General features: G+C 39.8%; 1 protein-coding gene across 2 annotated transcripts; it reads left to right on the top strand.

The window, feature by feature from the left end:
• The first annotated feature begins 17338 nt into the window (after positions 1–17338).
• LOC104092636 (chitinase 2-like) lies at positions 17339–19315 on the top strand. Of its 2 annotated transcripts, XM_033655211.2 has the most exons (3): positions 17339–17414; positions 17660–17734; positions 18264–19314. In XM_033655211.2, exons 1-3 carry the CDS (start codon positions 17354–17356, stop codon positions 19100–19102), a joined length of 975 nt encoding a protein of 324 aa, XP_033511102.1. In that variant the 5' UTR covers positions 17339–17353; the 3' UTR covers positions 19103–19314. The 2 variants fall into 2 exon arrangements, with proteins under 2 accessions (XP_033511102.1, XP_018625136.1); XM_018769620.2 differs by lacking the exon at positions 17660–17734 and having other exon boundaries at positions 17348–17414; positions 18264–19315.
• Positions 19316–22608: the final 3293 nt, after the last annotated feature.

Raw genomic sequence — 22608 nt, forward strand, 5'->3', positions numbered from 1 at the left:
AGCAATTCTGAGTTATGAAGTGGTTGTGGATCTAATTCGAGCTATTGTGGAGCTTTGAAGTATGATTAAAAGCCTAAGGATTAAGTTGGGATCGTGTTCGGGGATCAACGGACAATAGTGCACTTAACGGGAGAAACGGAGAGATGAGCAGGAGGCTTACCCAGATGCGCGACCGCGCATGAAACCCCTCCAGCGCGCAAGTAAGGTAGTACACTGCCAGAGGTGCGCGGCCATATGCGTGATCACACCTCCAGGTGCGCGGCCGCGCACGTCCAGTTCCGAAAACTTTTCCAAGCCTATTTTTGTAATTTCAGAGGCGCCTCCTTTTGACCTATATGAAGCCTAGCCCGTCTAAAAAGAGGGTATCTGGGAATTTTAGAGCAACTTTTGGGAGAGAAGAAGAAAGGAGGCAACGAGAACGTAAAATACTTGATCCAATTCATTCAATATGGAAGTTAGTTTGATTTTGGGAATTGTAATGTCTTCTTGTTCTTCCAATACTCATGTGATGAATAACTTCTTCAATATGGAGTAGTTCTTCCCTAGGGTTTTGAAGGATATGGTATTTTGAATGTTGTTTGTAGATTTAACTCTAGTTTAATTGCATGAATTCGTTTATGGTGCTTTGAATTGAATGCGATTTTTTTTACCAGTTTATTTAATCGAAAGAGGAATATTTTGGTGATTAATTTTGCATTATTTGGTTTGGTTTAATTTAGTGATTCTTCTAAGTAATCAAGAGAGCTTTTTGAATTGTTGATTAAACTAAGTTAGGAGAATATTCAAGAGACGTTTTCCTAAAGACTAGCTCATTAATGTGTTCTTGCATATCTTCACAGTGCTTTATATTAGTTTATTTTGTAGAGTTCGGATTTAATCGAGAGAGGAATCTTGACCTTATATTTTAAGCTAATTATCAAGTGAATCTTGAGAATTATTAGAACATTAGAAGTAAATTTAAACAAAGTAAAATCCCGAATAACTATCTTACATCTATCACGTCATGGCCCTTATTTCTCATATTGTTTACAAACCGTTTTAGTTCATCACTAATTCTTTATGATCGGGTCTAATTAATAGTAGTCTTAATTTAGTAGTTAATTGTAGTAGTAATCACTCTAACTCAAGTGTTGATCATCCTGAATAGCAATTAAGCCAGAAATTACTAGAACATTATTTAAATCCAATCCTTGTGGAGACGATAATTAAATTATACTATCTTTGACTAGCGAGCAATAATTTTGTGTCATTGTAGTATAGTGTTGAGTATTCCCGCCTGTCACGCGGGTGACCCAGGTTCGTTCCCCGACAACAACGCCAAAATTTGACAAGTACAAAACACAACACAAAATTATTATCAAATATGTGAGGTGGCAGTCCCAAAGGGAGGCTCTCGAGGAAGTTCATGCCCGGGGGTTCGATTTATCGGCCGAGCTTGAATATGTTAACAGGCTCGAGGTTGAGGACAAGAATTTGGCATACCCCGAGGGTAGCCCTTGAACCGGTTTAGAAATTTTGAAGGCCTTATGTTTTAGTTAATGATATCAGACGTCTCCGAGCTGTTCTAGGATGACCGTAGCCTTTTAAGTTCGGGTGTTGCCCAATGATCTTATTACCCCGAGCCATCCGGGCTTGCCCGGGACAACAGTCCCCGAATAGGGATGGCCGTAGCCTTTGAAGTTCGGGCACTGCCTAATAGGTTTTGTGCCCCCGGGCTTCATAGCCCGAGCTATCCGGGCTTACCATGACGATAGTCCCCGAGCAGGGTGATCTCTTTGATTCGGACAGAGGTGTCCCTTGGGCCCGATGCCCTTAAGAAACAAAATATAGTAGTTTTTAAGAGACAAAATATGTATATGCAAGGTAGAAACTTTTTTTTATTAATGTGCAACATACAAGATTGAAAATATGTACAAGCTTCATGTTATGGTTTAAGTGGTCTATGTGGACACAGTTTATTTGACCGTTTGGACCTTACAACAAATCTTATCCACCAAGTCCAGACTTGTTTGAGCATGAAGTTTCCTTCCTTGCTAAAATCATTACCCGAGGGTGATAGCCCCCAATATTCGATGCCGATCTTAGAGAGGGCTTAGATACTGTTGATGCGAACCTTGACTCCGGTTCATAGTCGGTCTTCAATTCTAAGTTAGCACGATCTACTGTTGCCTCGTTAAAGACCTGGCCGGAAAACTCATTTGGGACAAAATCGGTTCAAGGGAAAAAGAGTGCAATGCGTGCTTTCAGGCCTAATAGTTGCGTCATTCCTTGGCCGTTACCTGCAAGTAAGGGTGGCAAGTGGGCCAGTCCAGGCCCGGGACCGCGGGCCAAACGGGCTAAACGGGCCAGGACCGTTTGGCCCGATTTTAGTGGGCCTGGGCCGATCTCGTGGGCCGGTCCTATGATTTGAGCCCGTCAGGCCCGGGACCGTTTAGCCTGCCAGAGCCCGGGACCGGCCCGATCCCTTAACGGGCCAAACGGGCCCAACGGCTTTTTTTTCATTTTTTTTAAATTTTTTTTTAAAAACAATATAGCCGTTGGGCTATCAAAAATAGCCGTTGGCTATTTATAAAATAGCCATTTAACCCCCCCAACTTTGTTTTAATACCAAACTTTTTATAATTACACTTTTTCCTATTTTCAACTATAAATACCCCATCATTCTTTCATTTTTTCTTATAAAATCATCAATCTATCACAATCTCTCTCTAATTTTCTTCTATAATTGCTACTATTGTTTACTTTATTGTTACTAAGTGTATAATATATAATAAGCTATATATACATCTTATATACTATAAATAAGATGTATATATAGTATAGTATAGTATATATTATACTATACTATATAACATTTAATATATATCGGTTGAAGAGTTAGCAGCTAAACATTATCAGCTGTCCGCGATGTGTTTTAAATGCGGTAGAAATCATTTATGGGTTGACTGTCAAGCAGGTATGTATTCTTCCTATCATTCGTATTTTGAGCGGTCTCACTCCGTTTCTAGTTCGTACAGGTATGGGGGATTCATATGGGTACCATTCTGACTCTGGTTGGGATGAATACCCTTATTATGACTGGAATGAAAGCAAAGTGAGACAACCACCTAAATAGGAGAATGGTAGTTTAGAAGCGCTTATTCATATGTTCATGAATAGTGTTGAAGAAAGGTTTATGAAAAATTATGAAGCTATTAAGAACCTAACAACGCGAATGAGTCAAGTAGTAAGTATACTTTCAGAAAACTCATTGCGTTGTGATGGTAAATATATGGAGGAGATACCTTGTGAGAGCGAGCCCACTCAAGAGGAAGAGCATCCATAAAGAGAGCTTTCCACTGTTCAAGAGGATTCTGATTCAACTGAGATGATTGAAAATAATGTTGTGGTTGAGTGTGAAGCAACGGAAGAAGAGTTCAAACCCCCATCCACCTTTCCACATTTGCAACCTTTAGTAGAAGAGAATGATAAACAAATGGTCTTGGACATACCACAGGAATATTCACTTGACCTTTCTTCTTTGTTTTCTTATTCTAACCTTGATCATGTGGATTTTATTTTTGGGGATTTACAGGAATATGTATGGATTGATAATGTGAAAGAATGCAGAAACAAGTTAATGATCATCATGAACGAGCAATTCACTGCTCAAGATGAGGATAAGAAAGAAAGAAAAGAGCGGGTCTTGCAGGTATCCTCAGAAGAATTGGGCTTATTGAGCTCCACAAAAAGTCCCAAGGAGCGAAAACGAGGAATGAATTCAGAATTAGGGTTGGAGTTCATAAGTTCTCGGAAAAGAAGAAAATTCAGGGAAGTTTTCTTTACCTTATGCTTTTTAATTGTGTGTCATGGGGACATGCCACCATTTAAAGTGTGGGCTGAGGGATATTCGTATGTATGTATATGAGTTTTCTTTTTGGTAGTTGTAGTTTTATTTTGGTTAGTTGTAGTAGTTAGAGATAGAAAATAATTGATTTTGTTTAAAGTGTTGACTTTTCCCGACGATGGATATTAGTCGACAGGTTTCTTGAGGGATTAAAGTAGAAAGAAAAAGACAAAAAAAAATTCTTTTGTAGGTCGTGTATTAATTCCCCTTTGGTTTTTCTTTGTGCCGTTGTTCTTTTTCAAGGGTTTTCTTTGAACCGGGTGTAGTTAGTTTTTATTTTGTAGAGTAGTAGAAAACCTTGTGCTATGATTTGAATTGAAGGCAATATCTCTTGACTCTATTATGCCTTGAGAATAGTGAGTGCTTTAGCTGTGACGCTTAGGCTCAGTTTTTGACTCTTGTATAAGTACCTTAAATTGTATGATCTTATCTCTGCTTAACTGCTTTGACTAGAGTGCCTTGACAGTCCAATCCAGAGTGAGTTATGTGCCATGTGTGTGTGTGCGGTTTGTGTTATTCTGTGCATTGCATTTGATGTCTAGAACTTGCCCTGTGTGTTTGCAAAGCAAAATAGTAGTTTTATTCAGTCTTGGAAGTGATATAGATATTTTTTTGTTAAGCCAAATATATATTTACCCACCTAATTGTTATGTATCTTAGTTAACCTCCTTTTGAGGCCGTAATCTTATTCTTTTGGCTACTACATTACAATCCCTACCCAATTATTTGAATTAACCATCTATTGAAACTTTTTACCTCTCGTGAGCACTTGAATATTTTATGAACTTTGTAAAAGTTAAAGTGGGGGTGTTGGTTTGACTTTTGAGTGAAACTAATAAAATAGGAGAAAGGTGCAATGTTTTGGGAAAAAAAAAAGTAAGATCCACTTGAATTGAAAAAGGAAAAAAGAAGAAGAAATAATTGTATGATTATGGAAAATATCCTTGATAGCGGTAAGTCTTAATGTATTTGTGCTTAAAGAAATGGGAGTTTAAGTATAAATATGTGAAGGTGGAGTTATGGTTTGACATAAGTGTGGGATGTTGAATTGTAAAAGTGTTTGTATTAAAAGTGCTTAGGGAGGTGTAGTCACTCTTATATCTCAATGTATCCTACCCGTCCCACAGCCTACATTACAACCAGTTAAAGTCCTACTTGATTTTTGACTGAATGAGCTTAATTAGTAGAGTAGTACACTACGGGCAAGCCCATGGTTCATCTTTTGTGGCATATGAATGTTGTTTCTAAGAGAGTGAATTCTTTCTATCTTGAGTTCCTAATTGTTCTTAAATTTTATTGTATGTGGAACTACTCTCCATTGTTGTGTGAGGGCACTTGATTCATAAAGAAAAGGTAATATCGTCGACCTCTGTGTTGGAGTAAGTGAGCGGGTTATAAATAATGTGTGGTACTTTTGGGTCAAATCTTGAGGTTAAGATGTTACGATATTGTACTTAGTTTGTTTTAAAGAGTCTTTGTGTGATGGGTCATGAGAGTTGTTGAAAAATGTCGTATTTTATGTGAAGTGTGGTTTGATTGCTCGAGGACGAGCAATAGTTTAAGTGTGGGGCGTTGATGGTAGGCTATAATTGCATATTTTGGTCACTAGTTGCACTCTAATTCACTGCACTTTACTAGTGTTTGAGCTTTAAATGGTATTGTTTTGCACTAAGTGTGTGTTTTGTGCCTTGTAGGAGCAATTCTGAGTTATGAAGTGGTTGTGGATCTAATTCGAGCTATTGTGGAGCTTTGAAGTATGATTAAAAGCCTAAGGATTAAGTTGGGATCGTGTTCGGGGATCAACGGACAATAGTGCACTTAACGGGAGAAACGGAGAGATGAGCAGGAGGCTTACCCAGATGCGCGACCGCGCATGAAACCCCTCCAGCGCGCAAGTAAGGTAGTACACTGCCAGAGGTGCGCGGCCATATGCGTGATCACACCTCCAGGTGCGCGGCCGCGCACGTCCAGTTCCGGAAACTTTTCCAAGCCTATTTTTGTAATTTCAGAGGCGCCTCCTTTTGACCTATATGAAGCCTAGCCCGTCTAAAAAGAGGGTATCTGGGAATTTTAGAGCAACGTTTGGGAGAGAAGAAGAAAGGAGGCAACGAGAACGCAAAATACTTGATCCAATTCATTCAATACGGAAGTTAGTTTGATTTTGGGAATTGTAATGTCTTCTTGTTCTTCCAATACTCATGTGATGAATAACTTCTACACTATGGAGTAGTTCTTCCCTAGGGTTTTGAAGGATATGGTGTTTTGAGTGTTGTTTGTAGATTTAACTCTAATTTAATTGCATGAATTCGTTTATGGTGCTTTGAATTGAATGCGATTTTTTTTACCAGTTTATTTAATTGAAAGAGGAATATTTTGGTGATTAATTTTGCATTATTTGGTTTGGTTTAATTTAGTGATTCTTCTAAGTAATCAAGAGATCTTTTTGAATTGTTGATTAAACCAAGTTAGGAGAATATTCGAGAGACGTTTTCCTAAAGACTAGCTCATTAATGTGTTCTTGCATATCTTCACAGTGCTTTATATTAGTTTATTTTGTAGAGTTCGGATTTAATCGAGAGAGGAATCTTGACCTTATATTTTAAGCTAATTATCGAGTGAATCGTGAGAATCATTAGAACATTAGAAGTAAATTTAAACAAAGTAAAATACCGAATAACTATCTTACATCTATCACGTCATGGCCCTTATTTCTCATATTGTTTATAAACCGTTTTAGTTCATCTCTCATTCTTTATGATCGGGTCTAATTAATAGTGGTCTTAATTTAGTAGTTAATTGTAGTAGTAATCACTCTAACTCAAGTGTTGATCATCCTGAATAGCAATTAAGCCAGAAATTACTAGAACATTATTTAAATCCAATCCCAGTGGAGACGATAATTAAATTATACTATCTTTGACTAGCGAGCAATAATTTTGTGTCACTGTAGTATAGTGGTGAGTATTCCCGCCTGTCACGCGGGTGACCCGGGTTCGTTCCCCGACAACGGCGCCAAAATTTGACAAGCACAAAACACAACACAAAATTATTATCAAATATGTGAGGTGGCAGTCCCAAAGGGAGGCTCTCGAGGAAGTTCATGCCCGGGGGTTCGATTTATCGGCCGAGCTTGAATATGTTAACAGGCTCGAGGTTGAGGACAAGAATTTGGCATACCCCGAGGACGAGTAAGATTCCTAGGGTTCAGGCGAATCCAAGGACGGGGAAGACCCTGATGGCCCAGGTGACGAGGCGAGCTCTGGCGAAGATGAGGCTTCTTAGGTGACTTGTAGATTTTTCTTCGCTTTTGTACTTTTGTATTTTGTTGATGCCTTTTGGCCTTTGTAAAGATTTATGTATATATACAAGGCTTTTTCCCTTCGAAAAATTTCAAGCTTGTTTCTTTTTGCTTTTTTCTTTACGATTGTAAAGATTTCGAATGCCTTTGCACGTAATAATTAGGTCTTGTTCAGAGGTTCGAACAATGCTCGTTCTCGATATTATTTTGCTTTAGACTCGTGGGGGCTTGGTATAACCAAAAGCTTTCCCCGAAGTGATTACTTAGCATTTTCTTTTAAATTATAATTTTGCCGAGGGTAGCCCTTGAACCGGTTTAGAAATTTTGAAGGCCTTATGCTTTAGTTAAGGATATCGGACGTCTCCAAGCTGTTCTAGGATGACCGTAGCCTTTTAAGTTCGGGGGTGCCCAATGATCTTATTACCCCGAGCCATCCGGGCTTGCCCGGGACAACAGTCCCCGAATAGGGATGGCCGTAGCCTTTGAAGTTCGGTCACTGCCTAATAGGTTTTGTGCCCCCGGGCTTCATAGCCCGAGCTGTCCGGGCTTACCATGACGATAGTCCCCAAGCAGGGTGATCTCTTTGATTCGGACAGAGGTGTCCCTTGGGCCCGATGCCCTTAAGAAACAAAATATAGTAGTTTTTAAGAGACAAAATATGTATATGCAAGGTAGAAACTTTTTTTTATTAATGTGCAACATACAAGATTGAAAATATGTACAAGCTTCATGTTATGGCTTAAGTGGTCTATGTGGGCACAGTTCATTTGACCGTTTGGACCTTACAACAAATCTTATCCACCAAGTCCAGACTTGTTTGAGCATGAAGTTTCCTTCCTTGCTAAAATCATTACCCGAGGGTGATGGCCCCCAATATTCGAGGCCGATCTTAGAGAGGGCTTAGATACTGTTGATGCGAACCTTGACTCCGGTTCATAGTCGGTCTTCAATTCTAAGTTAGCACGATCCACTGTTGCCTCGTTAAAGACCTGGCCGGAAAACTCATTTGGGACAAAATCGGTTCAAGGGAAAAAGAGTGCAATGCGTGCTTTCAGGCCTAATAGTTGCGTCATTCCTTGGCCGTTACCTGCAAGTAAGGGTGGCAAGTGGGCCAGTCCAGGCCCGGGACCGCGGGCCAAACGGGCTAAACGGGCCAGGACCGTTTGGCCCGATTTTAGTGGGCCTGGGCCGGTCTCGTGGGCCGGTCCTATGATTTGAGCCTGTCAGGCCCGAGACCGTTTAGCCTGCCAGAGCCCGGGACCGGCCCGATCCCTTAACGGGCCAAACGGGCCAAACGACTATTTTTTTTTAATTTTTTTTTTAATTTTTTTTTTTAAACAATATAGTCGTTGGGCTATCAAAAATAGCCGTTGGCTATTTATAAAATAGCCATTTAACCCCCCCAACTTTGTTTTAATACCAAACTTTTTATAATTACACTTTTCCCTATTTTCAACTATAAATACCCCATCATTCTTTTATTTTTTCTTATAAAATCATCAATCTATCACAATCTCTCTCTAATTTTCTTCTATATATATATATATATATATATATATATATATATATATATATATATATATATATATAAAAGCTATTTATACATCTTATATACTATATATAAGATGTATATATAGTATAGTATAGTATATATTATACTATACTATATAACATTTAATATATATCGGTTGAAGAGTTAGCAGCTGAACATTATCAGCGGTCTGCGATGTGTTTTAAATGCGGTAGAAATCATCTATGGGTTGACTGTCAAGCAGGTATGTATACTATATATAAGATGTATATATAGTATAGTATAGTATAGTATATATATAAATTAAATGTTATATAGTATAGTATAGTATATATTATACTATACTATATAACATTTAATTTATATATATACTATACTATACTATACTATATATACATCTTATATATAGTATATAAGATGTATATATAGCTTATTACTTATATATATACTATACTATACTATGTATATACATCTTATATATAGTATATAAGATGTATATATAGCTTATTACTTATATATATATATATATATATATAATACATTTAATATATATACTATACTATATATACATCTTATATATAGTATAAGATGTATATATAGCTTATTACTTATATCGATTATATATATATATATATACTATATATATTAGATATTAAATATTGAATATTAAAATTTAGGTCACAATTCTATAATAAAATTTACAAAGCATTGTCTTAGATATTTTTTTTAACATCCTTTTGTCTCTAATATCTATTTAATTTTTTTTTTATAAAAAATATGTTGGGCCCACTTAGCTCGTTTAGCCCGCGGGCAGAGACCGTTTAGCCCGGGACCAAACGATCCCGGTCCCGGACCGGTCCCTACAAAAAGCACATTTAGGCCCGGGCCTGTTTAATTTGGGACCGGCCCACTTGGCCCATTTAGGTCCGTACCCGTTTAATTTGAGACCGGCCCGGGACCGAGCCCGGGACCATTTGGACGGGCCCACTTGGTCCGTTTAGGCCCGGGACCGGCCCACTTGCCAGCCCTACCTGCAAGCGTTAATCCAATACGTAATATATTTAAAGAAAAGTAATGAAAGGGGCCGTACCTTAGCAGTAGAATCATTTTAGGTGGGTTATATTCCAGTTGTTCGGTAGCCGCTCACCGTTCACCATTTCGAGTTTGTACGATCTTTTGCCAGTGATCTTGATAACTCGATATGGACCTTCCCAATTCGGTCCCAGCTTCCCTTCATTCGGGTTCCGGGTGTTCAGTGTCACATTTCTTAACATCAAGTCCCCGACATTGAAGTGTCGAAGGTTGGCTCTCCGATTGTAATATCTTTCGATCCGTTATTTTTGGACGACCAACCGGACGAGGGCGACCTCGCGCCTTTCGTCTAATAGTTCCAGGTTCGTACTCATGGCCTCGTTGTTTGACTCTTCGGTCGCATATTAGAACCTAAGACTCGGTTCTCCTACTTCGATCGGTATAAGTGCTTCGGCACCATAGATCAACGAGAACGGGGTGGCCATGATAGTGGATTTTAAGGTCGTACAATATGCCCATAGGACTTCGGGCAAGATTTTCTTCCATTTCCCTTTGGCGTCGGTCAACCTCTTTTTGAGGTTTTGGAGTATGATTTTGTTCGTGGACTCTGCTTGCCCATTTCCACAAGGGTGATAGGGCGTTGATATGATCCTTTTGATCTTATGGTCCTTGAAAAACTTGCTCACTTTGCTGCCGATGAACTACTTCCCATTGTCGCATATGATCTCGGCCGGCATTCCGAATCGGCATATTATGTGGTCCCATATGAAATCAATAACCTCCTTCTCCCTGACTTTATCAAATACCTGGTCCTCCACCCACTTAAAAATAATAATCAGTCATAAATAAGATAAATTAAGCCTTACCGTGCACCCAGGGCAGGGGACCAATGATGTCCATTCCCCATTTCAAGAATGGCCAGGGTGACAAGACCAAATGCAGCGGTTCCTCAGGCTAATTGATTATCGGAGGATGCCTCTGACATTCGTCACATTTTTGCACGAACTCCTTTGCGTCTTTTTCCATGTGATCCAGTAGTAGCCGACTCTGATTATCTTTCGAACTAATGACTCAGTGCCTGAATGGTTCTCGCAGGTGCCCTCGTAGGTACCGTCTTCGACAAGCTGAATCGGGCCGCCTTCATATGCAGAGCTCTCAATTCTTTAGGATTCGAGGGACGTTTTCCGGTCGTTAGGTAATCTATGTATCTATTTCTCCAGTCCCAGGTTAAGCTTGTCGAGTTTATCTCGGCATGTCCTTATTCCACTACCAATTTCATGAGTTGTACGACCATTCCCGAGTTGAATTCGTCGTCGTCGACTGACGATCCCAAGTTAGCAAGAGCATCGGCCTCGCTATTTTGATCCTGAGGTACATGTTGTATAGTCCATTCCCTGAACCTATGTAACGTTTCCTGTAGCTTATCCAGGTATCTTCGCATTCGTTCCTGTTTGACTTCGAACGTTTCATTGACTTGGTTCACCACGAGGAGGGAATCACACTTAGCTTCGACCACCTCGGTCCCCAAGATTTTAGCCAGCTCAAGACCTGCAATCATGGCCTCATATTCGGCCTCGTTATTAGTCAATTTTACAGTTCTAATAGATTTTCTAAAAACATTACCCATCGGTGGATTCAACACGATGCCAAGCTCGAACCCCTTTGCATTCGAGGCACCGTCCATAAAGAGGGTCCAGATTCCGGAAGAGGTCCCCGAGTTCAACAACAACTCCTTCTCGACCTCAAGTCAGCTTCAAAGTCCGCTAAAATTTGAGATTTGATGGCGGTTCGGGGTCAATATTCGATATCGTACCCGCTGATCTCCATGACCCATTTGGCCAATCGTCTTGAGTGCTCAGGCTTGTGCATTATGTTTCTTAATGGGTAAGTAGTCACAACACATATGAGTTGACATTGAAAATACGATTTTAGCTTCCTAGAGGCGCTTAGCAAAGCGAGTGCCAATTTTTCTAGGTGAGGATACCTAGTTTCGGCCTCGCCTAGAGTTCTGCTAACATAGTAGATAAGAATTTGCGTACCTTCCTTTTCCCGGACCAGAACTCCGCTTACCGCTACCTCGGATACTGCTAAGTACAAGTACAACTGTTCGTCTGCCTTTGGGGTATGAAGCAACGGTGGGCTCGAGAGGTACTGCCTGAGTTCCTCCAAGGCTTGTTGGCACTCCGGGGTCCATGAGAAGTTATTTTTCTTCTTTAACAGTGAGAAGAACCGATGGCTCTTGTCGGAGGACCTCGAGAAGAATCGACCCAAAATGGCTATGTGCTCGGTTAACCTTTGAACGACCTTGACATTATCCACAACGGTGATGTCCCCGATGGCCTTGATTAATCCAAGGAATTTTCCGGACCCGACTCCGAATGCTCATTTCTCCGGGTTCAGCTTCATATTGTATTTCTTCAATATGCTAAAGGTTTCTTACAAATATTTCAAATGGTCCTCTGCTTGCAGGGACTTAACTAACATATCGTCAATGTAAGCCTCCATTGATTTTCCTATTTGCTCTTCGAATATCCAATTTACTAGGCGTTGGTAAGTGGCACCGACGTTTTTTAGTCCAAATGTAATTACATTATAACAGTAGGTACCGTATTTAGTGATGAAGGATGTTTTTTCCTTGTCGTCCGGGTCCATCCAAATTTGGTTGTACCCAGAGTAGGCGTCGAGAAAACTGAGGATCTCGTGGCCGGCCGTTGCATCGATCATGAGATCAATGTTTGGCAGAGGGAAAGAATCCTTGGGGCATGCCTTGTATAAGTCTTTATAGTATACACACATTCTTAATTTATTTCCCTTTTTAGGGACTACTATTACGTTTGCTAACTAATCCGGGTACTTAACCTCCCGGATGGACCCTATTTTAAGGAGTTTAGATACCTTATCCTTGATGAATGCATGCTTGACTTCGGACTGAGGCCTCTTTTTCTGCTTGACCGGATGGAACTTTAGATCCAGGCTTAGCTTGTGAGTAGTTACCTCCGGTGGAATCCCTGTCATATCGAGGTGGGACCAAGCGAAACAATTTATGTTAGCTATAAGGATTTGAATGAATTTTTTCCAAGCTAGGGACTTAACCCCGTGCCCAGGTGTACCTTTCGATCAGGCAGGTGTTCGATCAATATGACTTGCTCCAGTTCTTTGACTGTTGATTTGGTGGCGTCGGAATCATAGACTATGAAAGACCTAGGAACTCTATAGTCGTCGTCCTCATCAGTCCCCTGCTTCTCCGGTTCGATCGAGGCAGGTATCGGTAATTGCTATTTGGTTTCGTCTTTAGCCACCAAAATTAGACCCTTCAATGTCAAAAGTGCGGATATCAGGATCACCTAGTCGACCGCGAACATCTCCTTTGCGGCCGGTTGTTGTCCGTAAACTATTTTAATCCCTCATGGTGTCGGAAATTTCAGCACCTGGTGGAGCGTCGAGGGTACTGCCCTCATGTTGTGAATCCAGGGTCTCCCGAACAGAGCATTGTACCTCATGTCTCCTTCGATCACGCAGAACTTCATTTCCTGAATGGTTCCGGTGGTGTTCACCGGTAATGTTATCTCCCTTTTAGTGGTCTTACATGCCATGTTGAATCCGTTTAGAACCCTGACTACAGGCATGATTCGGTCTTGTATACCTAGTTGTTCCACGACCCTCGATCTAGTGATATTGGCCGAGCTACCTGGATCAATTAACACACGCTTAACTCGAGATTTATTTATGAGTACAGATATTACCATTGCATCGTTGTCGGGCTGCACGATACCTTCAGTGTCCTCGTCGTTGAAAGACAAGGTTCCTTCTGCTACATAATCTCGAGTCCGTTTTTCTCTCGTGATGGATAATTTGGTGTGCTTTAGCATCGGCCCCTGGGGAACGTCGACCCTACCGATGATCATGTTAATGATATGCTGAGTCTCCTCCTGCTCGATCTGCTTACTAGAATCTCTATTCCTGAAATGGGTTTTGGCTCGAACGCTTAGGAACTCCTGGAGATGTCTGTTGTTGAATAACCAGGATACTTCCTCTCTCAATTGTCGGCAATCTTCTGTTATGTTACCGTGAGTGCCATGATATTTACATATCAAGTTGGGATCCTTTTGGGCTGGATCGGACTGTAGAGGTCGAGGCCACTTGGTGCCTTTGATACGTCCGATGGCAGATACGATAGTAGCAACATCGACGTTGAAGTTGTACTTCGATACCCTCGGTGCTTCTTTAGGCCCAATGGGCCTGTCGAAACCGTTTTTGCTCATGAGTCCCCGGTTATTTTGACCTCAATCGCTTCTCCTTTCACTTCTCACAGGGTTTCGTCCAGACCCAATACCCCTACGATCACCGTTGTACGGTTGATACTAATCTCTACTTGACCTTGGTTCACGATCAATGTCTCTTTTGGATCTGTCACTAGCTCGGACGGGATAAACAGACCAAGAAGGGCCCCCAAGCTGATTATCTTCGACCCTAATTTTTGATTGGTATCGGTTGTGCATGTCGGCCCAAATCACAATCGGATATTCTACCAGATTTATTTTAACTGTTGCGAAGCCAATGAGCTTCGAGTATTGAGTCCTTGGGTGAAGGCCTTGACGACCTAATCGTCTGCCACCAGTGGCAGGTCCATCCATTCCATTTGAAACCATGATGCGAACTCCCTAAGTATCTCGTAATCTCTTTGCTTTACTTTGAAAAGGTCCGACTTCCTGGTCTCGACCTTGATGACTCTGGCGTGCACTTTTACAAAAGCATCTGCAAGCATAGCAAATGAGTCAATAGAATTGGGGGGTAAGTTGTGATACCATATCATATCTTCTTTTGAGAAGGTCTCTCCGAACCTTTCCAGCATAACAGATTCAGTCTCATCATCTTCCAAGTCATTCCCCTTGATGGCGCACATGTACGAGGTCACATGTTTATTTGGATCAGTTGTTTCGTTGTACTTAGGAATTTCAGTCATGCAGAACTTCTTTGGGATTGTCTTCAGAGCTGCGCTCGGAGGAAAAGGTTTGTAATCAAACATTTTGGAGTCTAGGCCTTTCAGTATCGGTGGGCTCCGGGGATTTGGCCGACCCTGGAGTTGTAGGAATCCACCTTCTTGTTGTTGGCTTCGATGTTCTTTTCTCCTGTTTCCACCCGTTTTGTCAATTCCTCGAGCATCTTTATTATCTCAGGGTTGGTCCCGGGTTCAGCTTCATTTGGCCTATCTGTGGCAGGTTCATTTTTGCGAGTATTTTTCCGGGATGATTCAGGCTCAACTCTGCTGGGAGCACGTCTTTGGTTCTGCATTTGCTCTATCGCTGCCTGCTGAGCCTGCAACATTTCGAAGATCGCCCGTAAGTTAATCCCATCTTCTTCACCGTCATGAGTATTTTGGGCTACCGATCGGTCTCCCTCGCGGATGCTGTTCTCAGGATCTGTAGGCAAATTCATCTTAATGACCACATGTAAGTTGACATCGATCGGGTCCGCGACCGGAATTCCATTGGGATCGGTAGGGGGTACCTCGTTATCGGGCATCGTATTGTTGTTCTCGCCATGGTGGCCAGACTCAGCATCCGTGTTTAGAGGGGCAGATTGGGAGTTCGACATTTTAAACTTTGACCTGAAATCAGAGACACTTCAACGAACAAGTGTGAAGTAGGGTGTGTTATGGAAATTTGTATCAAATTGCCACTATTATCCTTAGCCCCACGGTAGGCGCCAAACTGTTTACCCTCGAAATCGGATAACAATTAAATTTGTAAGTGGTTTTAAGGATATGCTGATTAATTTGATACAAAACGATAAATTGAGTTAGAATGGACAAGTAAAGATATAGTAAATTCAAACCACGCGAGGAAGATGATTCCAGCCTTAGTGACTTTTTCACCCTCGATCCGGGCTCACAGTGAACAATATCGATGAACGAGAGAAAGAGCTTACAATAGCAGTAAAAATAATAGTATATTGCTTTGGAATGCGTATTACAATGTGTCTAATGAATTATCAGACCCCCCTTTATATAGTGTGGGAATCCTACTCTAAGTATAACTCCATAAAAGATAAAAAATCTTCTGTTTAACTGATTGTCGGTTCTTCATCGATACGTGCCGAGATTCACGCCGTGATATCCGACTGGTCGCGGATATTACGGCATTCTATTGGTCGTGCTCGATTGCCCGACAATGTTCTCCGAAGTCTTTCAGGATTTGGATCGATCTCGAATCATGACCCCGATATTCTCGAGGGCAGGCAGCGTGCCCCGGATTCTGACTCGATGAGACCTTTGCTTCGATTCCGATCCTGCGCAATCATATCTCAAGCTCGTTTTACCCTATTGGAGGGCGGAGTATATCATGAGCTCGGTTTTTACCCGTATATATATATATATATATATATATATATATATATATATATATATATTCCATATAAAATTGGATGGAAAGAGTAGCATTTTAATACTAATACTCCATTGAGATTGAGAAAACGTATGCACCGAAATACAACATTGTTCTTATCCACGTAAAATTTTATAAGTACTTGACTGTTTCCGATAGTGCAACAAGTTTTCTTTTATTTGCCTTTTGTTTTTTTCCCTCGTATTCCAAGCTTCAATTACATAATTATTTAAATAAGTTTGTCAGAATTTGTGCGAGTTACATGTTGAGATGAAATGCCGGCCAGCTTAATTTGGATGTTGCGTATTTTTGTGTGAACAATGTGTTGGCAACCAAGTAATAGTTAAATATTTTCAATCTTAATTAGATAATATACGTTTCTGATCTCTGTCCTTTAAAGATTCTCTCTACATTTCATTTGTTCGGATTTATTCTAATGTCAATGCTAACTCTTGAGCACTTGCCTCCAAGTTTTAAGTAAAACTATACTATGTAAAAGACTTTGTTACTTTCCACAAGGAGCCGACTAGTAATAAAAGTTAAACTCTGTCATTGGATGCTTAGAACTGTAAATATCTTTTTCGCTAAGAAAAGAAACTACAAAACATAATACTTAACTAATAGTTTCTACTCCTTTTTTGTGGTTTCCTTTTGGGTTAAGAAATTTGGCTTATGCTTCACAGTTAGCTACCAATTGATTAAGATTTAAGTCGTTAGAGTTTCCAATAGGAGATAATTTCTAGTAATTCTACGGCAGCTTGAACAAGAAACAGCTACTTCCAATGAAACATTTTTTAAGGTAAATGAGAAGGAATTACATACTCTAACAGTTTTAAAAGATTTATACTATCATTGTACTTTAACTTGTAATAACAGGGTCGCGTTACTATTATGAGAAGATTACTAATCAATTTTTATCATAAAAATTTATATATAAATTTTCTTATAAATAATCTAATTGTATAAATATTTTTTATATTTTCCGTGCATAAAACTTAAAGTAAGAGCTAGCTTAACTGTTTCGGCCATATGGTAGGTGCCATACCTTTGACAAACAATCCTTATCTAAAACTCTAGAAAAAATAAAATAAGATGCTATTTTAAAACCAAAAAAGAAAGAAACTAAAGAGAGAAGAATCGTCAGCTCTACATTCACTTATATATATGCATCAACAAACTCCTCATGAAATAGAAATACATTTCATAAGCACTTGAACAAAGTAATGGAGCTCAACCATTTCCTCTTATTCATCTTTTTCATTCTCTCTTTTCGACTATGTAGAGGTAATACATATATACACATTACTTAGTAATTCTTTCTTCTAAACTCTCTCTCTCAGTAATTCTTTCTTCTAAACTCTCTCTCTCTCTCTCTATATATATATATATCCACTTTATCTAGGGTTTAATTTGATTAATGACGGAATCAAGATTTTTAGTTTATGGATTATGATTCACTCTTTTTAATTTGCTTATTAAGTTCAATAGATTATTTATACATACTAAATAAATTCATAATTCAATTACAGGATTTGAACCAATACGAAGGGGTTCTAGCGAACCTATGACTATAACGGTGGCTCCGCTTGAAAGTGCAGGATGGGGTGAGTTGCACTTATTCAATTTAGGGTGTGTTTGGTATGAAGGAAAATAGTTTTCTTGAAAATAAGTAATTTTCTTACTTATTTTTCAGTGTTTAGCTAGATAGTAGAAAATATTTCTAAGAATATATATAATTTAGGCTAGGAGACGAAATATGTAAGGGTTGGGAAGGGTGGTAGGTCGGGGTCTAGAGGCAGGTGGGGGTAGGGGAAGAGCGGGGTTGGGTTGGGGAATAGGGTGAGAAAAGTTGAAAATTTTTTTTGGAAATTATTTTCCCTCCTTTTGGCAGGAAAATCATTTCCCTTTGATCGGAGAAAAATGAGTTAATGAGTAAAATATTTTCCAAAAGAATTAAACCAATCAAACATGGAAAAAATTGAAAAACATTACCAAACACATCCTTAAAGTGTTTTAATAATCTTTTCTCAAAATTATCATATCTCAGTCTATTTTTTCGCACTTCAATTTTGACATATTTAATTTTTTTCTGAGGCTAACATATTGCATATCTGTCCTTCAATATTTTCACAGCTGGAAATTCAAAACTCTTTCGAGAATATATAGGTGCAGAATCAACCTCAGTGAAGCTAACTGACGTACCAATAAACTCCAACGTCGAGTTCCATTTCATATTAGCATTTGCCATTGACTATGATTATGACAACTCAAAACCTTCACCTACAAATGGAAAATTCAACATTTTTTGGGAAAACAATCACCTTAACCCTAAAGAAATTGCCTCAATAAAATCTCGTCACACAAATGTAAAAATAGCTGTCAGTTTGGGAGGTGACACAGTTGGTAACAACAAGCAAGTTTATTTTAAACCTAAGTCCATTAATTCTTGGGTCGATAACGCGGTCTCTTCGTTATCGTCTATGATCGAAGAGTACAACATCGATGGAATCGACATTGATTACGAACATTTTTCAGACACGGACACTAATATATTTGCAGAATGTATAGGACAACTCGTGACAAAGCTAAAGAAAAATGGAAAAATACAATTTGCTTCAATTGCTCCGTTTGAAGATAGTGTTGTCCAAAGTCATTATATGACTTTATGGAAAAAATATGGGCAAGTTATTGACTATGTTAATTTCCAATTTTATGCGTATAACAAGATTGATGTGTCGAAATTTGTAAGGAATTTTAATGAACAAGCTTCGAATTATAAAGGAGGTCAGATTTTGGCTAGTTTTGTAAATAAAGGTGGTGGCTTGGGACCTAAAGATGGATTTTTTGAAGCTTGTAAAGAATTGAAAGGACAAGGGAAACTTGGTGGGATATTTGTATGGTGTGCAGATGAATCAACAAAAACTGGGTTCAAGTATGAGAAAATGTCTCAGAATTTATTAGCCTCTTCTTGATCAAGATTTGTGAACGAGTTGAATAAGAATGTCTATAAGATCAAATTGTTCACGTTGAAAATTTTCTTTTTTAACTTTTATTCAACAAAGTGTGAAGAAAAAAAATGCAATCGACATTATTTGGTCATTTATAATGGTTAAGTTTTCCAGTGTTTTATCTTGATAAGTCAGGTAGTTCAAAGTGTACATATGATTATCTGAATATATAAAAGATTAGAGCAATTTTGCTTATTGCCAGAGGTCAGTACTTTGTACAAATCAATTATATGCATAGAAAGGAGGAGGAGGAGGAGGAGGAGGAGGAGGAGGAAGAGGAAGAGGAGGAGGAGGAGACAGTAGCAAAGTGATTAAAATTTCAATGCATTAAAAATTGAGGCTATATTCTAAATAGCACTATTAAAAGTGGCTACTTGATGTAATTTCTATAATAGTATTCCGAATAATTAATGCAAATTCGTGTAAATATTTATAATTGAGCACGAAACTTGTATGATCCATAAAAATTCTATGAATATGGTTTCTCCCAAAAAAGAAAGAAAGAAACGTCTTGGTCGACAGTTGGAGCTATGAATATACATAAGCTTTTCCAAAGGAGACTTACATGTACCATATGACCATCATTTCCTATTTTACTTATAATAAGTACTCCTACTAAAATATACTTCATTAAACGAGTGTATGATGTTAAGTGCCTAGAAATCAATGAATGTATCTTATAATAGTAATATCGAGAATCAAACAAGACTCTCTCAAAGTGGAGAGATTGTCGATTCACAGGAGGTGACAACAAGGGGCGAGGTCGAGTGCTGTTAGTAGAGCTGTAACGGCTAGTTTTCGAGATAGGACATTAAAGAGAATATTTTAGTGGATATTCTCTGCACTTGTACTATTATGGTTCTTAGGAACATGTCCCATATAAATAGAAAAAAAGACAATGATAGGGGCATGTAATATTCATTTATAAAGAACACACTTTGACTAAAAGATTCGTCTCTCTCTTGCTAAGATACAAACACCACATTTTCACTAAGATTCTTGTCTATACTTTTTCATCAAATCCGAGAGTAACTCGAATATTCAAGGATTTGTCTATCATTCATCATTGTCAAGGGGAACATCCCCCGATTCCATCCTTTATTGGATGAATCATTCCTCCTATTTACTTAAATGTCATTTATTACTATTGAATGCTATATTATTGTTCCTGATTTCTAGAACATTTATTGCATATTATTGCTTCCGTCCTACCAGACCCACACGACATTTATTATTTTTTTAACAACCATATCTAAGGATATTATTGTTATCTAAGATTAACCCTTGTTCACATAAATTTAATTATTTGAACCAAGATCTATATTTTTTGGTCAAACAATTTGGCGTCGTCTGTTAGGATTTCTTAGTTTAAACTTTTAGTTTCCTCTAGATCTACAACTAGCACATGTCACTAACGTAAAATAAAATAAAATCAAGACCTCCTTTCTTTGTATACAAAAAATCCTACACGGCAGATAACCGAGAAGAAAGGACGAGAATAACGAGTGACCTCCCAACCAACCTCATGAATGTCATCAACGAAAGCTGCGAAAGGGAAGGTGAAGACACGACGCCCAGCGCACGCCCCGACGAGATGGGTCACCGGGCCCCATTGCAGCATAACAAAACCTCGTGGTAAAGGAGCCTCCACGTCGGCAGAGGAAGGAACACCCCCAGCTGTAAAAAAACTCCTCGAGGCATGGGTAACGGACACACTAACAAGCGTCCTCAACAAGCTCGCTCCAGGAACGACTGCAAAAACTGCAAGGACTTGCACGATACAACAAACAGACGAGCAGTGCAACCAACCCCTACTTCCAACGGCAGGTATAACTCACAATGTCATTTATAGTGCAGGTGAAATGACCTAGCCGCCATTCTAGAAAGAATGGAAGAAATGAAAAATAAAAATAATAAGGCGCTCCGAGACCAGGTAAAAGAGCATCAAGAACTGGTCGATAAGATACCAAGCACTCCTAAGTTGCTGCTGAAAAGGGGCGCCAGCCAGTTCGTCAAGCATTCGTACAGTGACGATGCAGTCACAGCCTTTCAGAACAAGATGAGTAGAGATGGTTCGAGAGAAACCATAAAATTATTGAGTCGGCTGATGAAGTATCCCCCAACCACTTGGGACGAAATCCACAATGCCTATTGCGCTGAGGTCCGTGTAGATGAGGAGGATCTCAACGGGCCAACTCACCGACTAACCTCAGTGCAAGATGAATCTAGAAAAGATCGAAGAGACATCGGCAGAAGAGGTCATCCAATTCCGTGACCTAACAGGGAACGACGTCAATCGTATATCAGGATGGCCGCTGCGCCTCCCTCCCGTCACGAAGAAGGCCTATCCAGGACAAGGATGAGAACTCATTGGAACGAAAGAGGTATGCTTCCCTTATTATCTACTCACAATTTTTGTGTGTCACCTACAAAGATAGTCTACTCCCTGGAGAAGCTCGGACCGAAAGTGAAGTAGCCACCGAAAATGAGATCGTACCCAAACACCAAGAAGTCTGACGCCCACTGTGAGTTCCACCAGGAAGGAGGGGACAAAACTGAAGATTGTATCGCCCTCAGGCAAGAAGTCGTAAACATGTTGCGACAAGGGCACCTCAAAGAGCTGCTAAGCGACAGGGGAAGGACCAATTTCGCTAGAGGACACAAACACCAAGCGGCGATGATGCCTCTATCAACAGCGTGAAGTTAACCACTACCCACAGACTCAAGTGATCTATCACCCGCGAACGGTATGATAAACTCGAAGAAAGTATCATCTTTGACAAGTTGGATGATGATGGTTTGACTTTTCCTTATAGTGACGCCCTCGTTATTACTTTATGAATTTTAGATACCAATGTCAAACCCATTATGGTAAATGACGGGAGCGGAGCGTGCATTGTCCATCCCCGAGTACCTGCCCAAATGAGACTCGAAGATAAGATAGTGTCGCGCTGCATCACGCTAACTGGTTTTAACAATGCAGTTGAACGAACATCCAGGGAAATTACACTCCCCGTTTTGGCCGGCGGCGTAACTATGGAGACAACGATCCACATCATGGACCAGGCCACTGCGTACAACGCCATAGTAGTACGACCATGGATACATCCCATGAAAGCCGTCCACTCCAGCTTATACCAAGTAATTAAATTCCCAACTCCATGGGGTATTTTCAGCATACGCAGAGAACAACGCACATCACAGGAATGCTACCGCATCGCCTTAGATAGCACGGCCACCCAACAGAGAAAAGACAAAGGAAAAGAGGATGAAGTAAGAGGAGACATAGGACGTCATCAAGGATGCTGACATGGTCGAAGCCGCTGGGTTGACCCTAGAAGACCTCGACCCAATTTAATTGGATCTCAACGACCACAAAAAGAAGACCTATATTGGCTGCAAGCTTCGGGAACCATGTAAATTCAGTCAATTCTTAACAGCTAACGCAGGTTTGTTTGCTTTCAGCCATG

This window comes from Nicotiana tomentosiformis, chromosome 11 (assembly GCF_000390325.3).
Source record: "Nicotiana tomentosiformis chromosome 11, ASM39032v3, whole genome shotgun sequence".
Taxonomy (NCBI): domain Eukaryota; kingdom Viridiplantae; phylum Streptophyta; class Magnoliopsida; order Solanales; family Solanaceae; genus Nicotiana; species Nicotiana tomentosiformis.